Source organism: Fundulus heteroclitus, chromosome 19, assembly GCF_011125445.2.
Source record: "Fundulus heteroclitus isolate FHET01 chromosome 19, MU-UCD_Fhet_4.1, whole genome shotgun sequence".
NCBI classification, from domain to species: domain Eukaryota; kingdom Metazoa; phylum Chordata; class Actinopteri; order Cyprinodontiformes; family Fundulidae; genus Fundulus; species Fundulus heteroclitus.
The window spans coordinates 5,343,781-5,368,264 of record NC_046379.1 but is presented as its reverse complement, the minus strand read 5'-3'; the positions used below and the strand labels follow the sequence as shown (position 1 = coordinate 5,368,264).

The 24,484-nt window shown below is 41.6% G+C and overlaps 1 protein-coding gene and 1 long non-coding RNA gene across 2 annotated transcripts; both read left to right on the top strand.

The window, feature by feature from the left end:
* The first annotated feature begins 1,902 nt into the window (after positions 1 to 1,902).
* LOC110368649 lies at positions 1,903 to 3,011 on the top strand. The gene is made up of 3 exons (XR_002428261.2): positions 1,903 to 2,338; positions 2,448 to 2,525; positions 2,615 to 3,011. It is a non-coding gene; the product is annotated as an uncharacterized LOC110368649 (long non-coding RNA).
* Positions 3,012 to 8,538: 5,527 nt separating this feature from the next.
* ythdf2 (YTH N(6)-methyladenosine RNA binding protein 2) lies at positions 8,539 to 20,342 on the top strand. Its single transcript, XM_012864566.3, has 6 exons — positions 8,539 to 8,755; positions 8,983 to 9,007; positions 11,149 to 11,228; positions 13,051 to 14,754; positions 18,539 to 18,604; positions 18,900 to 20,342. Exons 1-6 carry the CDS (start codon positions 8,729 to 8,731, stop codon positions 18,921 to 18,923), a joined length of 1,926 nt encoding a protein of 641 aa, XP_012720020.2. The 5' UTR covers positions 8,539 to 8,728; the 3' UTR covers positions 18,924 to 20,342.
* The last annotated feature ends 4,142 nt before the right edge of the window (positions 20,343 to 24,484 follow it).

The window sequence follows — 24,484 nt, the reverse complement described above, 5'->3', positions numbered from 1 at the left end:
ACACTCTTTTATTTTTAGCCGTCTGGACTACTGCAGTACACTTTATTCAGGCATTAGCCAATGAGCTCTGTTCGATCTGCAGTTAGTCCAAAATGCGGCGGCTCGTCTCTTAACAGGGACCAGAACACATCAACACATTACACCAATTCTTGCGTCTCTGCACTGGATCCCTGTTCGTCTTAGAATTGATTTTTAAGATTTTATTGTTTGTGTTTAGAGCCTTGAATGGGATGGCTCCTCAATACATCATCGACCTCCTCCAGATTTATATCAGGGCATTTTTACAAGACAAACAAGATCAAAATCATATGCACAAATATACTGTATTGCCAAAAATATTTGCTTGTCTGAATTTACAAATAAATACATTTGAGTGACATTGCATTCTTCATCAGTAGGGTTTAATATAATTTCAGGGTTTAACAGCTTCAGCACTTCTGGAAATTCTTTTCCTCGAGGTTTGGGAATGTATTTACGGCCATTTTTAATCGTTCATACAGAAGCACATTTGTGAGGTCAAACACTGACGTTGGTTGAGAATACTTGGCTCACAATCTCTATTCTAATTCTTCCCAAATGTGTTTTTTGTGATTAGGTAAGGTCTCTGTGTAGGCTAATGATGTTCTTTAACCACAACTCACTCATTTATGCCTTTATGGACCTTGCTTTGAGGACTGGTGAGCAGTTATTTCTGAACAACTGGGCCATCCCTAAACAGTTCCTACAAAGCTGGGAGCATGAAATTGTCCAAAAAGCATCGGTATGCTGAAACATTAAAAGTTTGTATCACTGGAACTGAAGCGCTGAGCTCAACTCTGAAGAAAAAAAAAGCATCCCCACCCATGACCCCTCCTTCATCAGACCTTATTCTTAGCACAATACATTCAGACAAGGGAAATTCTTCTGGCTACTGCCTAACCCAGACTCATCCATTTGATTCCCAGACAGAGAGAGTGACCATTTCTTTCACTAATGATTGCAGAAGCAGTCTGAATGCCTAGTTGCTGCAATTTATACACCTGTGGCCATGGAAGTGATTGAAACACCCAAATTCAATTGTTTGGATGAGTGAGTAAATACTTATTCTATGTCACACCAACAATCACTGAGACAGACTCAAATTCAGTTTAACACATTCCTATCTCAGTTCGTGCGAACTTGTCGTGAGTAAATTTGTAAATGTCAATTTTCAAGAGGCAATGGCGAGAAATTTCTTTCCTGCCCCCGATCGTTACCGTCGGAAAAAGACACGCAACACGGGCCGCTAGCTTCCTGCACAGTAATGCTGGACTGCAGAGTGCACGCTGGAGACAGGGAGTGATGCAATGCTGGAGAGCTCGCTGTTACACCAGCGTGATCAACAGCTGCAGCTGACGGAATGGAAGGGAGGCCACTATTAGTATTAACTGCCATGACTAAATTTCTGTATCTCCGTCTCTCTTTCTGTCTCTGCCTCTCACTTGTCTTCCCTCGTGATAAACACTGTGTCTCTGCTTAAGGCTGACCTTAAAAAAAAAAAAGAAACACATGGATATGGCAGCGCCTTTATTGGTATTTGCCAGGGTTGGCAACCGAGTGCAAAAGACAACCACTGGGGTGCTGATACAGAGTGAAATGCGTGAAACTTTGCATGCAAAATCCGAGTCCGTCACTCATGGGGGTGAATCTGTGAGCATGATCTTGTGGGGGTGTATACATTTACTCGTGCGTGCTGAAAATAAACACAGATTACATCATTCCTTGTGACCCTTCGGTGCCGCTCCGCCCCCATTGAAAAGGGTCTGAGCAGGCAGAGTCTCCCATTGGCTGAGATGTTGCAGGCCAGTTGAGGTGGTTACAGCAACTTGGTTTTATTTAGCACGCTATTCAAATTGCAACAGCACCTTTAATAGTATATAGTCTTTGCTGGAAATGCCTGAGTGCAATATAAAAAGCATTGGTGCTGCCGCTAACCTTTCACAAGATGTTTAACGTTTAAAGATTCGAAGAGAAATGTGGACGTTTCAGAATGTGAGATTTTAGCGACAGCCGTGACAGAAGTTTAGGTTACAACGCGAAGCCAAAGTGATATGAGTGCCCTCCTGAAACAACAAGTCCTTTATTAAGGTCTCAGCGTGGCTTGGTCCCTGGAGGGTTGGACCTCGGGATTCCACTGTTGTTTATAAGCCTTGGTGTTCGTGTGAATGTGGGTGCATATGTCAAAGACAGAGATGTACAGCTGCCCCGTTGTCCACTTCCACACAAACTCATCTCAGCTGTTGAAAATCATCACCCGGTGTCATCGGAAAGACGCTCTGGCACACAGGCGCGCTCTTACAAAAGGACCACATATGGACAGGTCCGGCTCATTCAACCTTCCACACAAATGTTGGTAATAAATCCTGTCATACACTGAACAAGTGTGCAGCTATTTTCTTTCTCTAACAACCTACTTATTGTCTTCACAGACCACCAGGATCTCCCACTCCCGAAGGCAAATATAAAGAAAAATGATTGAGAGGATCATATTTGCATTCCGCATTAAAGTAGGAATCTGATCCATTTTACTCGCCTAGTTGTTCTCCACATTATGTTTTTTTCTTTCCTCTGATGAATCATTTCCTTTGTATTTCAGAGAAGCATTGGTTCTGATGGATTCTGTTTGGCTAAAAGACAGACATGAAGTTGAAGATTGTCGGTTTGAAAGGTTTTCTGTTTTTGCAGAGCCAAAATCATTCACGCTTTACTTCTGTTCCCACACATTTTCTCATTTTACAACTGCAAACTGTAGTTTATTGAGATTTTATCTGATAGACAAATACAAAGTATGAATGAAAAGGTGTTTTTCAATTTTTTTACCAATACAAATCTGAATAGTGTGCCATGCCTTTGTATTCAGCCCCTTCTGAGTCAATTAGTTAAACATCTTTTGCTGAAATTATGACCAATCTTTTGTGATATGTCTTCTCCAGCTTTTCACATCTAGAAGATGAAATGTTTCTTCTGCTTTGCAAAAATACAATAGTTCCAGCTCAATCAGATTGGCATTTTTCAAATCTTCATAAAGTCTCTGTTGGACCTAGATCTGGATGTTGACTGCCATGAATGCTTTGATCTAAACCTCTGCATTGTGTCTCTGGCTGTAGGTTTAGGGTCCTTGTCCTGCTGAAAGGTGAACCTCCACCCCAGTGTCAAGTCTATTGCAGCATCTAACAGATTTTTAACAAAGTTTTTAGCTCCATTTTCTACCCATCAGCTTTATAAAAGTATCCCCACAGCATGATGCTAACACCAACATGTTTTACCATGTGGCTGCTGAGATCGGGGGTAATTGATTGATTGATTGATTGATTGATTGATTGATTGATTGATTGATTGATTGATTGATTGATTGATTGATTGATTGATTGATTGATTGATTGATTGATTGATTGATAAAGTGCCATATGTCCCACCTCACAGGGTTTTGTGAGTCATCAGAGCAGAACACCTTCATCCAGATCTTTGCAGTGTCTCCTTCATGGCTTGGTACAAACGACAAGCAGGACTTTTTATGGATAGTTTTCCTGTCACCAGACTCTCAGACGCCCTCAAACTTGCCGTGGGTATCTTGGCTGTTTCTCTAATAATTTTCTTTTTTTAGTTCTGAAATATCTTGCTAGGTGTCACAGGGAGAAACTGTATAGTTGTTGCATGTTTGCATCTTATCCGGCTCTATTTGCATGCTTTTAGTTTGAAATGTAAGTCTGTTCGGTTTTACTTCACCCTGTTGATGATCTATGAATGAGGAACACCTGGTTACAAAACCAATGAGTGGTGGCATGGAAAGGCATGTAAAAGGAAAGGTTAGGGGCAAAAAGCAGAGATTTCTCCAAGGGCAGCAGCAACGAAAAGTGTAGCCAGTCATTTATTTATCTCTTTATTGTGGTAGGGGGTGCTTTAGTAAGGGAGTTGTGTACGGGGCCCATAGTTGTACCACTTCTTTCTTTTCATATTCTGATGAAGGGTTGAGTTCTCTGTGAGATATTCAAAGCTTATATTTATTCCTTAGCTGTTATATTTTCAACTATTCTGAAGATATTATTTGTAAGTACCATATAAATAGCTGAAAATATGTTTTTTGCAACTCGGTTGTAAAGATGTTTGGCTTGACATTTTATTTACCCAAGATTCTGGGATTCTTGTTACATTATATTAGCATTTCCTTGCAGTGGTTTTAGGGGGTTTCTTTTATTTTATCATTAAAAAAGTCTGCTTATATTTTACTATTATGTTTCCTATTAATTAATAGCATCTACTGCACTTTTTTGGAAGGTAATGTTAAAAATCCCACAGTAACACAATCACTGCCGGAGAAATGTTTAGAAAATGAAACTAAATTGGGAAAATTGGTGTTTATTGCTTTTCCTTCCACCGTGTTAACAAGCCATGAATCGCAAAGGCAGAGCAATGGCTTTATGCTTATGTTTGTATTTGTATATTTGTATTTAGAGTCAATCCGCATACTTGACATCATTTAATGAGCACTGAAGCTCCCTCGCTGTTTATCAGCGGTTAACTTTCTGAAATGGGCGAAATCTGGGAAAACTGCATCCTTCGCGAGGCTGACAGGTGCTACATTCCTGTCGCTGACATGGCTGACACCCTCCTGCTGGGTGACTGAAGTTAGCCACATGCAATCAACGTTACACAATATCACCTCGTGCAGATGTAAAGCCAAAAGCAATCAGAAACGTGGGAGTCACGAGACCCCGTTCTGGGAATGCGGGATTGTCTCCGTGTGAGAGGACGAAAAACTTAAAGGAGCCCGATGGGTGGCGAAAGGTGAAGGGAACGAGATACCGAAGGTGGACTGAGGGCAGAATCACAGATTTGGCATGTCACATGGTCAAACAGTGAAGATTTACGGCTGATCGTGTTCCTCATCAGCTGCATGGTGTTGTGGCTCCAGAATGCCAGGTATGGGAGTGAGATCAGACTGCTGCTTTAGTTTGTACACCCTTTCTGGCAGCTACAGTCGGCGTGGCCAGCTGAAAATGACAGTGTCAGTTGTGGATGAATGGGGAAGACTTTGATTACTTCTTCTTCATATGTGCTTGTGCACATAAGGCCAATATCTGCAAGCATTTGTGGCAAAAAAAAAGGTATAAATCGTTCTGACTTTGGGTTAAAAACCAAGAAGAATAAATTATTTTTACAATTACCAATGAAAGTGAGAGCCGTGACATCCTGAAGCATAAACGCATATCTTTTTTAAATTCACCTGATTTTATCTCCGTCTTCACACTCGGGATCTATGATTTACTCAGTGGTGACATCATGGAGACCGCAGCTATTTTTATTGGATGGTAAATGGCCAGCTCCTTTCCGTGCGCTGCCACCTGCCCAACCCGGACCAGTCAACAAGACCCTGTTGAGAATGAAAAAAAAAAAAGAAAAAAGATCAGGCACCCCAAAAATGATTGAGAGTTGAAAGGCTGAATATGATATAGGCATGCCTGCTACTTTCTGAGACATGTCTAACAAGTCAAATGTCTTTTCACAGCTACCGTCTGCCATCCCGATTTGTCACACTGACTGCACTCAGTTGAGTATCATATAATGTTATTTCCATTGTGCTTTTCATTACATTTAAAATCTAATACCTTTATGCTTGCTCTCAACTATTGGTCCATTTAAATTTAAATTTTAGGTAAAAAAAAACGTATAGCTGCTAAAAAAGTTTTGGATTTGCACGTGTGTGTGTGTGTGTGTGTGTGTGTGTGTGTGTGTGTGTGTGTGTGTGTGTGTGTGTGTGTGTGTGTGTGTGTTTGGGTTGTGGGGGGGCCTGCATGCATGGGGTTATTCCTGTCCTTGAGACATTTGATCAGAGGTTGGCCACAGGCCATCCACAATGGGTTGAGGGGTCACCGTCTCGCCCTGATGTCCTGCTATTAAGGGAAAGAATAGCCGCAGATAATAACGTGTCAGAATTAAAATTACACCCAGCAGGTGTTTACAAAAAAGCAAGAGCTATACGCATAATCAGGAACAAATGTCTGATGGGAAGTGAAAAGGGCCGTACAGATCAGTGCCTTTCTGGTTGGGCATTTTGGTGTTTTAATAGGTAAATGACTCAAAATCTGGAGGACATTTCTGAAATCAACATTTTTTTATGTCCATGTGTGACCAGCCTTTTTGTGATGGACTGAATACCTGTTCCACCTTTATGCCAAAAAAAAAAAAAAAACACCTCCTGAACCTACGCCTGCTATGAACTTGAATTCCTCTGTTAGTGCTGAGTCAAAAGAAAAAGGTAAAACAAACTTGTCATTATGAAGAAGTGCAGACTTTGCATTTTAGTCAGAAACTTGTCTCTCGGTCCATCTGGTGGTAGAAGTATGCATTGCATGCAAGGCTCTTTTTTTCAGAGCCCTATTCCGGTAAGGGTCGTTGATGAACACCATAAACAGGATTAGGGACAAGGAGCAGCTCCTACGGGGTCCAGCGCTCACTGGGAACAAGCTCGACGTTGTGCCAAGAACATGCCGGCAGCTCTTGCTCTTATACAAGGATCAGATGGTCCTCTTCGTCATCTCCATCATCCCAGACTCCCGCAGCACCCCCAGCCCACAAAGTACATTCTTCAAATCTGCAAAACACATGTGAACTGGAGGAGCAAACTTAGATGTCCCATTCAGCAGCCCCGTCAGGGTTCAGCACTCAGATAGATTCTCCTTCCCTTTGGTCATTTTAAAAGCCGTTCGAGCTTTCAGGTTTAAAATCGTTCTGATACAACTGTCCACTGTGGAGCTCAAGTTTCAGCAGTAATAATCGTGCAATCTGTACCTTCTTTATTGAAACCGTGATGAGTAAGTCAATATCCATGAGGGGGCCTCCAACCAATAACTGAATTTTAACACAGACCACAGATGTAAACTGTTTTTTTTACTGAGATTAAAAATACTATTCATTGAAATTTTTACATTAAGTTTTTTTCTCTGTGATAAAGTATTTTTGAATTTAAATTGAATTTTGGTTTCAGCTATTAAAAAGATTTTACATTCTTTTAAGTTTAAACTTAAGATTTAAAGGTCTCTGCAAGTTTACTTTCCAAAAGTGCAAGGAGCGATTTTTATTGTTTGATTGCTGTGTCGATATAGTAACAATTTGATGCCAAGAGTGTAATATTTGTGTTTCAGCTCACCTTGTCCACAAACACAGTTCATCTCAGCGAACAATATGTGATTACTTTCAGATTCAACCAATTAAACTTGACCCCCCCCCCCCCCCCCCCCCCATCTCCCTGATTCCATGGAATCAAATCCTGCTTATTTCCCCATGAGACCTTGGGCCCATAGACATTATATACATAGACGCGTCATTGGGCGGGTTCTGCCTATGCTGCGATGCGTCAGAGAGTCCGCCATCTTAAATGTGACAAATCTGCAGTTACTCAGTCACTTAAACAGTATCAGTGGGACTTTAATCTCTGAATATACTTTGTATTCATAGTATTTTTGTTTTTGTAATATTAGAAGTTTAGTTTCGTATCCCTTTAGCTTCATTCTCCTGAATTGATTCTCCTAAAGAATAAAAATATTTAAAATAATCTAACCTGGCCTTAATACTCCAGGAGTGAAATAATTCTGCAAACTGTGACTATTCTGGAAATGTTCCCTCTTAATTCTCATAATATGACGTTTTTCTCATAACATTATCACTTTTGTGTTTGATTTTTTTTTTTACTTTATTGTCCTAGGACTTTTTTTCTCATATTATTAATTTTACCTCTTTAATACTCCCCCAAAAAGTCTGTTCCTAAAGGTTCATGTGTGACACGTTTTTATGAAATAATAAAGACCACAATGTTTAGATTTAACAAATCGATCCTTATATTCAAAACACATACACACACAAATATATATATATATATATATATATATATATATATATATATATATATATATATATATATATATATATATATCCTGTGTTGCCACTTTGCAGCTTTAGTGTGTCCAGTTTTGCAACATGGTGCACCCTTAGTTTATAGAAGGCAGATACAAGTAGTGAAATCTGCCAGAATAGATTTCCATGCAGCACAGGAATGAGGCATCTTTTCTGATTCACGTTCACAATAACAGAACTCAACTTTTTTCTGCCACATACAATATGGCGGTGACGTTCACGTGCGAACCTGCGCCCTATGACACGTCTACGTATATGATGTCTGTGCTTGGGCCAGCCTTGCCGCTGAGTCAGGGGTCACCAACACGGCCCCCCAAAAAAATTATACAGCCATCCAGTCAGCAGGTGCTCTTTCTTTTTAATCATACATGTTTGCCTAGTTTTAAAAAATGACAAAAGAATTAAAAACATATTTATATTACGTTAAGTTAAGGTGAGCTTGGAGTCTTGTAATTCAAAGGTCAGTTCAGGCAGCCCTTCGCATGACCCAGCATCGAAAAAGTAGCTCTCAGTTTGAAAAAAAAAAAGGTCGCTGATCTGGTTCTTTGACGCTGTTCCTCCCGGCCAGCAGGGGGCGCGCGGTCGCTGTGAATAAATGTGATTGTGAGTTTGACGAGGGCCGCCCAGCCATGTTGAGGAGTCTGTCAAGCAAACTGCAGCCCGCCATTGTGTAGAAACCAGGCTCTGTAGGGAGATAAGAGTGCTTGGCTGAAACTCCTTCATATAGCCGGACAAATTGTACACCCCGCCGCTGTAAATTAGGAGAGAGTACAGTTACACAGGCCGTGGGGGGAAAGACATGTCAGCCAGCAGCCTCCTTGAACAGGTAAAAAGAGGTGTTTTCTGAACGTTGGCGAGGGCCAAATTTGTCAGCATCGCGACGGCTAGCGCAGGTAGCTTAGCTTCGAGGCAGCGGCTGTGGCTCAGTAGTGCAGTAGGCCTGACCACCTGCAAAACAAACTGACTGCTGAAAATACACCTCTTCAACCATTTTTTTCCCCTTCCTCTCTTCTCATAAATCAAACCTTCATGAATCACCTGGACCCAATCCAGAGACCGAAAGGCCAAGCTAATAAAGGTAAGAGCCACTCACCCGACCCGGGGGCTGCGAACACGGACCTCTACGCTCTGGGAAATCTTTCCCTCGGCGAGAGATGCTAGCTTGTTGGTGGCAAAAAAAGGCCCGAAATCGAGTTTTATTTATTTTAAAAACATTTTTTTTTACACTAATATTTTAGCATCGATACAGAAACGTGCCACGTTATTTCACATTAAACCGGCCAAGAAACGTTTACTCCGAGTTTTAGATTGTAGCTAAAGGTGCCTGAAGTTACAGTCGCGGGTTCTCCACAGGTAGCGCTGGCTTTGCTAACGTTGAAACGGCGAAGATGATTCACGTTGGTATCGTTTTCCTGGTTGGGCTGAACGCTTTTGTCTCCAAACAGGAGGAAATTCGGGCGTTTTACCCCCTCAGTCTGACTCCACGACGCCCATTGAGCTGACTTGTGTCCCCCCCCTCCCTCCTGTGTTAGTCGACATGAGCCTTTTCTCGGCGGCTAACGTTAGCGAAGCCCGTCAAGTAGAAAAGGACTCGTCGCCTAGTAGCGCGCTAGCGTTAGCATGTTGCTACGTTAACCCCAGACGACACGTCTCTACGCATGCTTTCCCACCGCCTTGCCGCTAACGCCACGGCTCTGAATGTTGGTTCATTCTGGCTCGTTGCTATAATTCTACGTAAATATGTCAAAAATCCCCCGCGTTGCGTCAAATAAAGCGGCTTTCACAAAGTTGCAGCGGGTGCGTTTGCAGGAATATTCGAGTCGGACGTCAAAAACCGACTTCAAATGACGCCGAGGTCAAGAAGGTTTTAAAAAAATAAATAAATGAAGCTACAACAATCCCAAGTAATTATGTCGACGTCCACACGCGAAAAGTTGTCACTCAAACCCTAATTATATTTTCTCTCGCGCGTTAAACGCCCGTGGAACTTGTTTTAGGCACTTCAAAGGGATCCCTAATGACCTAAAATCATAATAATGAACTACCCGGGCTGTGAAACTTACTCTTCAATGAAGTTTAAATGTGTGTAAGGACAGGATCTGATTGGTTAGGCAGATGTATTCAATGAGAAAAATCAACTATTCTCACTTTACTGATGATACCTGCGCCAAATTTAACATTTCAGAAAAGTTATCAAAACATTCCTAGAGTCCCAGACAAGTTTTAGTTTGTCAAACCTATAAATGATGATATATTTGGACATTTTGAAAGGAAACTGCTGTTTTCAAAGTCCCAGTAGTGGGATGCTGCTACTAATTTTAGCATTTTGGACAGTAGATGTACATCATAGCGTTGTGATTGTGCAGGATTGCTCTATATTTGGTGGGAAACTGTTAAATGTCTCTCATTCACTCACTCTCTGCATATTGATATAATAGTGGACCAGTAAATAGACTGACTGTCCTTAATTCTCCTGCCTGGTCTGTATTATAGTGGCTGAGATGCCAAAGCTGACAGATGAGGCAACATTGTCTAATGCTAAAGCTGGAAAGTAGTCGAAAAATGTCTATTGTCATCTCTATTGGTATTAAAATTATATTTTCCTCTAGCTGTCAGCGCTATCGGACATTGCTTTTTCCTCAGGTTAGAAATCCACGTGTTGCTATACCAGATCGATTGAATATTGATCCATAAGTATTTAAAACATTAGACTATATGGGCTCTCTGGTTTATATTAAATAAATAAAAATCAGCTCGCCTGCAGATGAATTAGACGCTGTCTTTGGATCAAAAGTTTTAGATTCTGCCACGGTTTTGTCTCTGAAAGGAAGTAATTGGATCACACGTTGACATTATCGCTAAAGATCATGAGAACTACAACCTGCTAGAGATAAGTGTTTTTTTTTAACAGTAAGAGTCAGTGAGTGAAATCCAGCGTAACAAAAACGAAAGCCTTATTGTCAATAAAGCCTTATTGTTCGCTGAGATTAACTGTATCTGTGGACATTGTAGCCTTATTGATCTATTTCTTTAATGAGTTTCATTTAAACCATTTATATCTGGTCTCTGTAACAAAGTAAGCCACTTTAGTGTTGATCATCCTCTGTAATAGTAATCTCACTATTGAACAGCTGATCATGCTGGTGCAAAATGAGGAATCTTCATCCCTGTATCAAAGTCACAAACCTGTGTTTTTTGTTTTTTTATTATTCTTTTCAGTGCAAAACGGAGCTGTGACCCAAAAGGATACTTTGAATGACGACGAGTTTGAGCCTTACCTGAATACTCAGGCCAGACAGGTGAGTGTTTGTCCAGGTGTTTAGGAGACGCTGAATCATCACATTTTGTTGGTTTTTGGTGGTAGTGAAGTTTACAGATTCAGTCTAAACGACCCCAAACAATCGATTGACCCAAAATAGAAAAAATACCTTTCTTTCAGGTTTATTCTATTTTTATATACACTGCTCACAAAATGAAAGGAGAACTTTTGAATCGCCGTATAATATCAAGTCAGTTGAGCGTTTGTTGGTCTGGTCGGTGCAGTAGTGGTGGGTTGATGGTCGTGTCGGCTGTCCTGGTGCTAATAAAACTTACACCAGGTTCACTGAAAGGCACGGGAAGCCCAGCGGCACCAGGAGGGCCCGTCAAGACGTTCCACAGCCAGAAAGTTTGCTGCGTCTCTGAGCACAGCCTGAGGAACATGGAGGGGATTCCAGGAGACGGGCAGATACTCCAGGAGGAACAGGACGGCAGGTCCACGCTGAGCTCATGCGACAGAAGGGAAAAGGTCTGAAGACGCTGCGGCGAATGCTCTGCTGCCTGGGGAGGCGTACTCACACACCTGTACGGGTTAAACGATGCCGGAATAAAATCCTGGGTTCCTCTTGGTGCCTGAAGATGCCTCTGAAGAATTTGAGGGATGTGAACTTTGGACAACAATGGCTTTACTTTTTGATTTGTGGTTAATTTCTGACCCGTTCTCTGAAACAATCAGAAATTCCTGAGGTTCTCTTTGGAAATCCTAAAAGAATATTTTAAACCTAAATCATTACTGTAGATTTTATTAAAACCCTGTTAAAAATGCTTCTGTACTCAACCGATGGTCTGATACTGGGCTCTAATCCAGTTTTTTATTTATTTTAATTTTTTTAGTGATTTGAAGCTGCATCCGTCCTTCAGTCTGTTATTGACATAAATCCTCTTCTTTAATCAGAAATTTTGACCTTTACAAAGTGAAAGTCTGATCAGTGTGAAAATACCTGCAATAACCTTATAGTGAACTTTTGTTTTTATATGATAAGTTGTTGGAAGTAGGGTTGAACAATTAATCGCATTTTCAGTATAATCACGATTTAAAAAAACGCAATTTCCAAATCGCAGAGTCTGCAATTTTTGGCTATGTAACAATTAGGGAATTAGACACGTCCATTAGGTGTTGGTAAAATGTTTAAAGTGGGTTTACCTCCACATGGAAGGGAAGACAGTTGCAGCAGTGAGATAATCTAATTTTATTACTTGTTTTAGAGTTTATATAATCATACATAGCATTAAGTACAGGTCAATCAGTTTATTACATAGACTTGCTTGTTGGTTGCACTTTATGTTCAACAAGGATCGATGTCCAAATCAATTAAAAGCTGTTTTCTTGAATAATATTCTGATTAATAGAAACATTAAAAGTTCTTGTTTTAAATAGTCCTTGTTTACAAACATCTTTATTTAGAGGTAATTTTTCTTGCTTGTGGTTAATGCAGAGAAAAGTCAAAATTGCAGTTTTGGTTGAAACACATTGTAGGCAGAACGCAATAATTTCTGCTCTGAGTTTAGATGCTGTGGGTGTTTTAGCAACTAATCTGCACAGCGAGGAAACAAATTGATTTGTTGTTTGTATATGTTTAAAAAGACATGATAAATTAAACTGGGTGGAAAAATCGCATTAAATCGCAATATTAAGAAAAAAGATCACAATTAGATTATTTTCCAAAATCGTTCAGCCCTAGTTGGAAGGGCAGAATACTGCATTATTTAAAATATTTAAATTAGACAGGAGACATGTGCAGGAAGCCTGCATCACTTGAATATGTTTGTTGTAATAAAACCGTCTCTCTCTCTCTGTTGTAGAGCAATGCCTATACGGCCATGTCAGACTCGTACATGCCCAGCTACTACAGCCCCTCCATCGGCTTCTCCTACTCCGTAAACGAGGCCGCCTGGTCCACCGGCGGGGACCCTCCTATGCCTTACCTGGCCTCCTACGGACAGCTGAGCAATGGCGAACCCCACTACCTCCCCGACGCCATGTTTGGCCAGCCGGGCCCCCTGGGCAGCAACCCGTTCCTGGGCCAGCACGGCTTCAACTTTTTCCCAAGCGGCATCGACTTCTCGGCGTGGGGCAACAGCAGCTCTCAGGGACAGTCGGGGACGCCGCAGAGCTCTGGCTACAGCAGCAGCTACGCCTACGCCCCCAGCTCGCTCGGGGGCGCCATGATTGACGGACAGTCTCCGTTCGCACCCGCTGCCAACGAGCCGCTCAACAAGGCGCCGGGCATGAACAGCCTGGACCAGGGCATGGCCGGCCTTAAAATCGGCGGCGCCGCCCCTGGTGGGAACGGAGAAATGGCGCCGAAGGTGGTCGGCTCCGGGCTGCCCGGCGGCGGGCCCCTGGGCCCCGTGTCTTCCGTCGGACCCCCCAGCATGCCCCCTGTCTCCATCGCCCCGGCCAAGCCAGCCTCCTGGGCCGACATCGCCAGCAAGCCCGCCAAGCCTCAGCCCAAGCTGAAAGTGAAGGGCGGCATGGCGGGCGCCAACCTGCCTCCTCCCCCCATCAAACACAACATGGACATTGGCACCTGGGACAACAAGGGCCCCCTGCCCAAAGCCGCCGCCCCTCAGCAGGTGCCCCCCATCCCCAGCAACGGCCAGCCGCCTAACCAGGCGTCCCCGCAGCCCGGAGCCACAGCTGCGGGGACCCCACAGATGCCTCTGAGCAACGGACAGCTGGTTCCACCCGTCTCCCAGCTGGGGCCGCATCACCTCCCCCCCTCCGGACAGCCGGGTATGGCCCAGATACCCCAGCCCCTCTCCCAGGGCCCTCCGCCGCCGAGCCAGCAGCAGCAGCAGCCGCCGCCGCCTTCTCAGCCCGCTCGCTGGGTCCCCCCGCGGAACCGGGCCAACGGGTTCGGAGACGCCAGCGGGAACGGGACGGGCCAGTCGCCCCCCTCCTCCACGAGCGTCGGCGCGGTTCCCGGCGTCCCCTCGGAGCCGCACCCCGTCCTGGAGAAGCTGCGCATGGTCAACAACTACAACCCCAAGGACTTTGACTGGAACCTGAAGGCGGGCCGCGTGTTCATCATCAAGAGCTACTCGGAGGACGACATCCACCGCTCCATCAAGTACAACATCTGGTGCAGCACGGAGCACGGCAACAAGCGGCTGGACGCCGCCTACCGCTCGCTGGCCGGCAAGGGCCCGCTCTACCTCCTGTTCAGCGTCAACGGGAGCGGCCACTTCTGCGGTGTGGCGGAGATGCGCTCACCGGTGGACTACAACACGTCTGCTGGCGTGTGGTCGCAGGACAAGTGGAAGGGCCGCTTCGACGTGCGCTGGATCTTTGTTAAAGACGTTCCCAACAGCCAGCTGAGGCACATTCGGCTGGAGAACAACGAGAACAAGCCGGTGACCAACTCTCGGGACACACAGGAGGTACCGCTGGACAAGGCCAGGCAGGTGTTAAAGATCATCGCCGGGTACAAACACACCACCTCCATCTTCGATGACTTTTCTCACTACGAGAAGCGCCAGGAGGAGGAGGAGTGTGTGAAAAAGGTAAAACGCCGTTCCTGACGTCGTTCAGACGCCAATTAAAGCGCCGGGCGGTGCCGTGTCTTTAAAGCTACGTTCACACTGCAGGCCTTGATGCTCAATTCCCATTTATTTATTTGTGAAATCTTTTTTTTTTTTGCATGTCCGTTCACATTTCCAAATATATGCGACTTGTATGTGATCTCCTGTAGGGCTGAACAATTAATCGCATTTTCAATATAATCGAGATTTTAAAAAAACGCAATTTCCAAATCGCAGAGTCTGCAATTTTTGGCTATGTAACAATTAAGAAATTAGAAACGTCCATTAGGTGTTGGTAAAATGTTTAAAGTGGGTTTGCCTCCACATGGAAGGGAAGACAGTTGCAGCAGTGAGATAATCTTAATTTTATTACTTGTTTTAGAGTTCATATAATCATACAAAGCATTAAGTACAGGTCAATCAGTTTAATACTTAGACTTGCTTGTTGGTTGCACTTTATGTTCAACAAGGATTGATGTCCAAATCAACTAAAAGCTGTTCTCTTGAACAATATTCTGAGTAATAGAAACATTAAAAGTTCTTGTTTTAAATAATCCTTGTTTACAAACATCTTTATTTAGAGGCCATTTTTGTTGCTTGTGGTTAATGCGGAGAAAAGTCAAAATTGCAATTTTGGTTGAAATATATTGTAGGCAGAACGCAATCATTTCTGCTCTGAGTTTAGATGCTGCGGGTCTTTTAGTAAATAATCCACATGGCGAGGAAACAAATTGATTTGTTTGTATATATTTCAAAACGCATGATAAATTAAACTGGGGGGAAAAATCGCATTAAATCGCAATATTAAGGAAAAAAAATCGCAATTCGATTATTTTCCTAAATCGTTCAGCCCTAATCTCCTGTGTGAACTGAATTCATACGCCTAAGTGTCCCGCATGCGCACTCGAGGACGCGATGATGTCACACGTAGCAAAGCGTCCTCGGTGTTTGCGGAAGTAACCATGGATTATAATGCTGGCGCGCAATTTTGCGGTCTTTAATTTATTTCCTAACCGGAGCTTTCCCTCCGTTGACTGCTCTTCTCATTAGTGATGCACGATATTAAAAATTTCAACCGATATCGATAACCGATGTTTTTCTGCTTTTCATGGCCGATACCGATTCTGATACCGATAAGTTCATATTAAATATAGTTTTTGCATAATCTGCAGCTTGTGCTATGAGAAACAAATTATTTAGCAGCTATGGCTTATTTATAACAGCAAACAAAAGGTTTGGGCTCTTTAAATGTTTTTTTTTTTTTTATACCATCACACAAAAAAGTTGTAATTTGCTTTTAACAACAAAAGACACAAATAAATTTAGAATACAAAGAGCATCCCTTAAAAATTACTGAACAAATCTATGGCTTAACTGGAAAGGCATTTGTGAAGTCAAAAAATAATAACCACAGCAAAGGTCAAAGAAAAAAGTGCAACTTCTGAAAAAATGTTCAGAAGGCTATCAGCAAAGGTATTTCTGGAGTAAAGTCAAATAATTTTCAAACATGAAATTATCTATACTAACATATGCATATAAAAATTCAATAAAAGTGCATTCTCAAAAATGAGGTGCCATGATGACGATTTTTCAGGTGAGCTTTTAGGTTTGTTGTGTTAAAACTCAAATCCTTCTTTCCTCCTCTGGAAATTCCTGCTGAACAGGTTTTGCAAACTGCAATGTTGTTATCTTCTAATACCCAGTTTGGTTATTTATAGTCAGGCAATAATGGAGCCAAGCCTGGGTCCTGATAGTAAGGAACGCAAAATCCACAGGTCTTGTCTCGCTTTGGGGCTACTCTGCCTGAATAAAATTCCACCACATTTAATTGATTTATCAACTATTTTTATCGGAAGATGAAAAAATCAGATCTGTGTTGTTCAGACTGTCATGAAAAGATCAGATCCAGGTCGCATATGGGCAAAAAAAAAAATCTGAATTGGGTCACTTAAGGCTGCAGTGTGAACGTAGCCTTAATCACGCGTTTTTCTGTCAGGAAGTGATGCAGCGGGGAAAATGTGACCAATCTGTCCGAATTTGATCTGTCTTTAAGGCTTTCTGTCAATTTTGTTTGTAACGAGCGTTTATCACAAAGCAGCAGAACCTCGCTGCACAGCGTTATTGGTAAATAACAGCGGTGCTGTCATTTGGGATGGATGCACATTCTGCGTGCAGCTCTTTGACACCTCCAGCGCTGTGATGTCAGGTGTAGCGGTCTAACACAGCGAGGCTCGTATCCGCCGGCATGCAAAGTGTGCATCCAGGACACTTAGACTTCAAATAACGCGCTCTCTGTTGTTAATATGCAAACACATGTGGAGATGTTGGAACGTGACGGACAAATATTTGGTCAGAAGTCAGATTATAAGTGTGTGTGAATTATGTTTTTATGTGGTTTATTTTCCAGTTTAGCTGCTGTATTGGTGCTGTTTTTTTTTTTTTTCATTCAGAGTTGCACATCAAGAGTATATCATCATATCTGCAGTATTCAAATCTGAGAGGCCTGTTTGGGGGAGGCGGAGGCAGTAATTGTTGGTTAATAGTTAATATATTCCAAGTGTTATGAACTTTTTTCATGCTAATGTAATATTCAGCAAGTCTCACTGCAGCAGATGCTCAGCGGACACTAAATTATTTTATTATACTAAACAGTAGAGCTGGGTATCATCTAAGATGAGCTGATACGATACGATTCTTGATACGTAGCTCAGCTTGATTTGATTCGACTCCAATATCGATATTTATTACTTTCAATTTAATGCTCAAAGTCATTTAATCAGCAAAACCAGCCAAATATATTATATATGTTTAATTTATTGAATACTGATAAATTAACAGGAAAATAAAATGCATTTGGTTCAAAGCATTTAACGTTTCACAGAAACCAAAAATGTGGCCAAACGTCTGATTTTAGGGACGAAGGCGCTTCTAAAATCCTGTCGGCCGTTCAGAAAATCCGTCTCACTGCTCTTCCTCGCTGTGAACAGTAATGATGCGCTGTAATAACGCCCCCTAGGGGTTGGGATATGTATTGATATCGAAAGACAGAATATCGTTTTTTAAAAACATATTATTTGTATCGATTTTTATGCACAGCCCTACTATACACTACATTATCATATATTTCCCAGCTGAGTAATTGTAACTTTTGCCAACGTTGTTGGGACTGCGGGGTTTTTAAAGATGGTGCAGCGCTAGCATGGATCTGTGCTGTGCAGCAAGCTCTGCCATAACAGACCGTAGGCTGTGTGCATGTAAAGAAAGCTTAGCCGACACCTGAAGACGTAACCGTCAACGTTTGCTCTTAGACCGTGAATTTTGTCGTACCAATGCTGTAACTTTTCTCCGTTAACACGTGTTTATGGCGGTGTTACGTTTATCTAGTGGAGGGGCAGCATCGAGTATAAAAAGCAGCGGGTTGGATTAAAAACTTAATTTCTACTCCTTTCTGACACGTGTTTGCAAACAGAACCGTGTTAAAAATGAGATTCTGCTGCAAACATGTTTACTGTCTGATTGTTTTAATGTGTTTTCTGCACAGTTTAGTTTTGTTTGATGAATGCGACAAGCCTTTTTAATCATGATCAACAGAGTAGCTTTTTAATGCATGCAGGCATTGGCAGTAAAATCACCTGTTTCTTTTGTTTTTAGTCTAGTGTCGTTGGAACCTGACAGTTTTGGGGCTAATTTAAGCCCGGCCGTTGAGCGGTGGGGAATGTTACGTGGTTTTTATTTTCTGCTCAGTTTCCTCTGCTGTGTTCGACAGGTGGAGGTCCAAGGCAGCGAGCCATATCCCAGCAACCCAAGCAACAGGAGTCATTACAGGCTTCAGGTAACTTGTGCTCAGGAGTCATTTGACGCACGTCTGATGTTGATTTAACGTCTGCTACATTGGCTTTTTAATAAAAATAAAAAAAAAAACTGCTTTTGCTTTAAGTTTTATTTGCAATGTGGATTATTTAATAAAGAGAACTCCACTGTGTTAACGTCTCCTTCTGTCGTACATCAATGGAAGAGAATAAACGAGCAGGAACGCAGAGAAACTGAGAAAGTTTTTGGGTTTGTCCTCCATTTATTTTGTAATTATTGCTTCTAATTATCTTTTTTCTTTTCTTTTTTTTTTCTAGGAGCGTCAAGGACGAGTCAAGTAGCAGTTGGTGCTTTGGTCAAAAGACTGCGATGCCCCCCTCTCCTCCTAAAGCCCTGCCTACCCCAATACATTATTACATTCAGATCTCTAAGAAATTCTAATAGGGGTGAAGATTTAACAAAGGACAAAAGGAAAAAAAAAAAAAAACTAAATGAAGACTTTGATTTTCTTTTGACTTTAAAGACTTACTTGGAACTCGTAGTAAAAAGGAAACGATTATTCATAGGACTACAACTAAATGCATAGCATCCTTAGCTGAAATCTTTTTTTTTTTTTTTCTCCCTACCCCATTCCACTACATATGCTTTTTCCTTGTACGCTGCTTTTTTCCTTTCTTTTTTCTTTCTTTCTTTTTTTTTTTTTAAATGAAAGGAAAGGATCGGCATCTGTTTTTATGGTCCAAGACTGAGTCTGTAATTCTCACACAAACCTTAATGATCAAAAAAAAATAATCCAATAGAAAGATTTAGCGTCCCAAAGTAAGCGGAAAGATCCACAGATTGGAATCCACCCGACGCCCGCCTGCCTGCAAGTGATGCTCGGACCGTCGACGGAGAACCGTGGATTTCTTTCACCGAAGGCCGGTGCCAACTTTCTCACCTCGGAGTTTCTGTTTGTACATGCTCGCCGTGTTTTTTTCTTTTTTTTGTTTTTGTTTTGTTTGTTTAGGAGGACGTCGGTTAAAAAAAGAAGAAAAAAGACCTCTGTGTTTTCACGTGTTGGCGTGTGAAGGGGAGGTGGGTTCAGGAGGATCCAGACAGGAACAGTAAGGAAACGGGGTTAAATGTTTAAATTCAGAGAAAATGTTAAGTTGATGAGCTTCTGCTCACTGTATAATTTTATGGAAGAAGAAAAAAAAATGGGGCCGTCTGTTAACAGTCTTCATTGGACTTTATTTACGCCTTTTTTCTTTCTCTTGAACAAGTTGAGTCATTGTTGCTATGGGCTGCTTTTTTTTTTTTTTTTTTCCTTCCGTTTTCTTATGACTGATGCGAGTGGCCTTGCCCCCACTCTTTCTATTAATCAGTTCAAAAGTAATAAATGTGGTATATTCAGCAGAGTTGTGTGCATTCCTTATGTTCGACCTTGAAAGTGGCTTCTTTATTCAGCTCGTTTTTACATGGTTATTGTTTTTTTTGTTTGTTTTTTTCTGCTTGCTTATGATCAGCCTGCAACTAATGGAGGCTCTGCTTTAACCCTGCTATGCCTTTCTTACTGTTTAACTTTTCCGTATCACCTTGTCCTCCACACTCCCTGATTCTTTTTTTTTTTTTTTTTCTGCTCAGCCAGACATTCATAATAAATCACCGTTGATTGAAGCCGTGTTCGGTGTCATTGTCAGTTTAAGGGGGGAAAAAGAGGAAACTTTAAGAACTATTGGCTTTTATTTGTGGCATAATAAAGATGCTCTACAAAGTCATGTTGGGTTTTTTTTTTTCTTCTCATTGGCTGTTTCTGGTTAGATTTATTCCATTTTCACTTAAAGCAGTAACGTTTATACAAATGTATTCAAGATGGAGTGAATTGCATTTCTGCATGTGGGTTAATGGCTTAAAAAAATGTGTTGTCAGAAGTATTTGCTCACCTGCCTTGACTCTCATATGAACCTTTTTGTTTAGTTTAATCTGACGTTGGTCCATCCTTTGCAGCTCAAACATTTTCAACTGTCCCGGTAAGGCGGTCCACAAGATTCTGGGGTGTTTCTGGGAAATCATTTGTAAAATCACTGATGTTGGATTAAAAGGCCTGGCTCTGTGTCTGCTTTAATTCATCCCAAAGGTCTTCTGTCCGGTTCAGGTCATCCACACCAGACCGTCTCATCCGTGTCATTATAGATCTCGCTTTGGTGCATGTTCATGTTCATGAATTCATGTCTGAAACCTCTTGGTGTGCTTAAGTATTCACTTGCTTTTACTGGAACTAAGGGAACAAACGCAGCTCCTGAAATATATCCCCTCCACCAAACTTTACGCTTGGCTCAGCACAGTGAGACGAGTACCGGTCTGGAAACCGCCAAATCCAGATTCATTCCTCCAGAGAATGTTCCTCCACTGCTCCACAGTCCAGTGGTTTGTGCTTTACTGTATCCAGGACTTTGTACTTGGTGGTGATGCATGGGTTGGATACTGCTGTCATGGGAACCTATGAAGCTCTGCTATGGGGTAAGGTAAATGTATGCGTAGGTGACCTTGAATGTTTTTATTTGTGAGAATACCAGCTTAAAAATTACAACTTTGCAACAATACAAGATCAAGTCAGAAATCTGCGAGCCTCTGGTGAAACTCTTTACTAGCTGTTCAGATGTTACATTGGTGAGAATGAGGGTCATTCACTGATCTCTATTTGTTCACTGGTATGATGATTGGCCCGAAAAACTGAAGTCACTGGCCGCCATCTTGCTCCTCCCTACTCTCACAGAACCCCATAGCATTTGGCTGCAACAACAAGCAGTTTTCTGGCTGTAGGAAGACGTTTCACAGGTAATTTTACAGTCAGTGGATGTACCAACAGTATCAAGTACTGAGAAAGTCATGTGCTGAAATATTTTGCATGATTGCAGATTTCCACACAGTGATGCTGCACGGATGAAACAATGGGTGCAGAATGTGAGAAGGTGCAGTGGGTGCATACATACTTGTGTATTTATAGTATATGCAAATTCTCAACTACAACCGCAACTCTGTATATCATTGAAGATATTTTTGGTAATTTGTTTACTGTTACTTTCAATATTATTATTATGCAGAAATGTGTGTGTACATACACACGCTGTGTATGTAATGTATAGATATACATGTACACTTGAGTGTGTATTTGGCAAATTTATGTGATTTTTCTAGTGTATAAACTGAAGCTCTGTGGAGAGCTTAAATTGTTTCATTAATTTAGCTCTATTGTAAATCTGTCAGATTTAAAGGCTAATGCACAGACACAGCATAAAAGTATATTGCATTTGACATTTTAAAAGTCTTAAGCCCCCCTGAACATGAGAATATCATCGTTGTTCGATGCTGTAGCGCACGTATTCCTTAGTTACTGGAGGAAACTAGGGAGTACCAATATGGCGGCTGGTGGCTTCACAGTGACGTGTACTACCAACGGCCAATCATGATAAGTGCTGTCCGAATAGTGCAGTCAGCAAAGAAGGAGGTAGGAAATATAGAATGTATGCCATGGGTTAAAGTTCTCCTTCGCTGCGACGGATTTCCATCAATTGGAAAATGAGCGCAAAGAGTTCCGTTTAGACTTTTTAGTCAAGGTTTTAAACAGAAGTGTCTTCCAGCCAATGAAATCTGGCAGAGCCGGGACATTAGCCAATCAGAAAGAGAGTAGGGCGGGTCTTTGCAAAGGGACACCTGCCAGTCTGAAGTTGATCGATGTTCAATCATTTTAATTGTTGAAAGAGCATTTTAAACTAACCACAGATGCATGAATGAAAATAGTGGTGGTCAAAGGTTTTCTTTGGATTTATGCGAACCAGCAGGTCAGAAAGTTCAGCTGAATGAACATCTGACAACAACTTCCCTCGGTAAGCTTGTCTGTCGCTGCTCTTGCAGTTAATTAATTAGTTATTTCCACCTGTACCCATGTCACATGTCAGCCTTTATACCCTCGCTTCCAATAATTTAGCTGATAAACGCGGCGACTAACCAGGAATCTCCACATGATTCGCTGTTATGTTTTATTTAAAACTCAAAGAGTAACATGCTAGCTCAGGCTAATTTAGCTAATTTTGACTGGATCCGATTGGGAAAAAGTAAAAAAAAAAAAAAAAATATATATATATATATATATATATATATATATATATATATATATATATATATATATATATATATATATATATATATATATATATTCTACGCTTTTCTGAAACAAAGAAGGCAGAGCTGCAGCCTCCTGTGGATCTATGGACTCATTTTACTCCAACCCCACAAAAAACTCCCAGACAGACAAGCTACAGCAGCCAAGATTACCTTCAACAATATTTGACTTTATGGAAAACTTTTAATAAAATTTTTCTAATTTAAAAATGTCCATCTTTAAAAGCAAGTTAAGTTTTTTTTCCTGATAAACCGTGATCAATTTTATTACATTTTCTTAAAAAAATGTAACATCCCATCCATGGATTTTCTATACCCACTTTTCCGTACATGTGTTACGTCATGCCGTATCTGATCATAGACATTATATACGTAGTATATTCGTAATATTTTTATTTTTGTATTATTACGAGTTTATTTTCATATCCCTTTGCCTTCATTCTACTGACTTTATTCTCGTAAATACTTAAAATAATGTAACCTGGCCCTATTACTCCAGGACTGAAATAGTTCGGCAAACTGTGACTATTCTGGAAATGTCCACCCTTAATTCTCATAATATGATGTTTCTGTCATATTACCACTTTCGTCTTTTTTTTTTTTTTTACTTTATTGTCCTAGGACCTAGGCGTCTACGTATATGATGTCTATGTATCTGATGGGGAAACGCGGCTCGACGTCACACAGAATGGTGGTGGGGGGGGCTGGTGACTCTCCCAGCAGGCAATGGGCAAAAGGTGGGGACACAGGGTACATCCTTTGGTATGGTTGGCCTTTTATGTTCATAGGATTGATTTATATTGAATGTGACAGTGGAGTTAATGTACAGATCTGAAGTAGATGATGTAATCATGCAAGATGCTGTCTTTCGTACTAGTTGCAGTTTATGGAGGGTTTTCTGGGGGACATGGAGGGAAGGGAGTTGAAATTGTAAAGTCGAGCGGTGAGTGGACTGTGAACGAGTTTGGCAAAAATGTGAAGGAAGAACTTGATGCTGCAAAAATGAAAGTTAACCAGGTGATGTTATGGATGTGGAAAGTGAAGCCAAGACTCTGAAGCTGAAAGGTGGCAGAGATACATGAATTGTCAATGGATATTTTAAAACTACCAGATTTGGTTTACGTTGACTTAGCACAATAAGCAAGTGAGGTCACTAATGTGGTATGAAGTTCACGGCCTGGGAATATATGGGCTGACTAGACAGGTTTTTCAGTCAAATTAATTATTTTTGCTGTATGCTCCCTCCCACGGCTAGTTTTGCTTAGGAACCCCGCGACATCCCTTACCAGCATGAAGAACCCTTTAGGTTTCCCACACTTCTTTGTGTGACATAACATATCGGCACAGCCCTCTCACGAAAATCAATGACAATGTCCGGGGGGAAGAGCTGGCGCACTTTGTAGTTAATATTCAGAAGGCTGTAGGCCTGGATCTGACTCGCGTCATGACGTCATAGTTAAAGGCTGTCTGAACTCGGCACAGCAGTCCGAAGCTCCTTTCCTCTCGATAGATTTCTTACTGTTGACCCCGTGAATGGTCAAGGAGCAGGAGCTAGGAGGTATAATTAAGGGTGTTCGGCTTAAGTCTGTAAGTTTTGTTTTCTTTGTCCTCTCGTTTAATGGTGGTTGGTAAACAACTTTCAGGTGCATAGCCGCCACCGACTGGAAGGTGTGTAATAGCTTCTTTAGGGTCTGTGGATTCGTACTCGTAGATTTGTGACTGCTACTCACATTATTAC

Coding starts and splice junctions, on each gene's coding strand:
- ythdf2 (XM_012864566.3), top strand. CDS start 8,729: ATGTCAGCCAGCAGCCTCCTTGAACAG. Junction 8,756..8,982: donor CCAGCAGCCTCCTTGAACAG/GTAAAAAGAGGT, acceptor GACCCAATCCAG/AGACCGAAAGGCCAAGCTAA. Junction 14,755..18,538: donor AGGAGGAGTGTGTGAAAAAG/GTAAAACGCCGT, acceptor TGTGTTCGACAG/GTGGAGGTCCAAGGCAGCGA.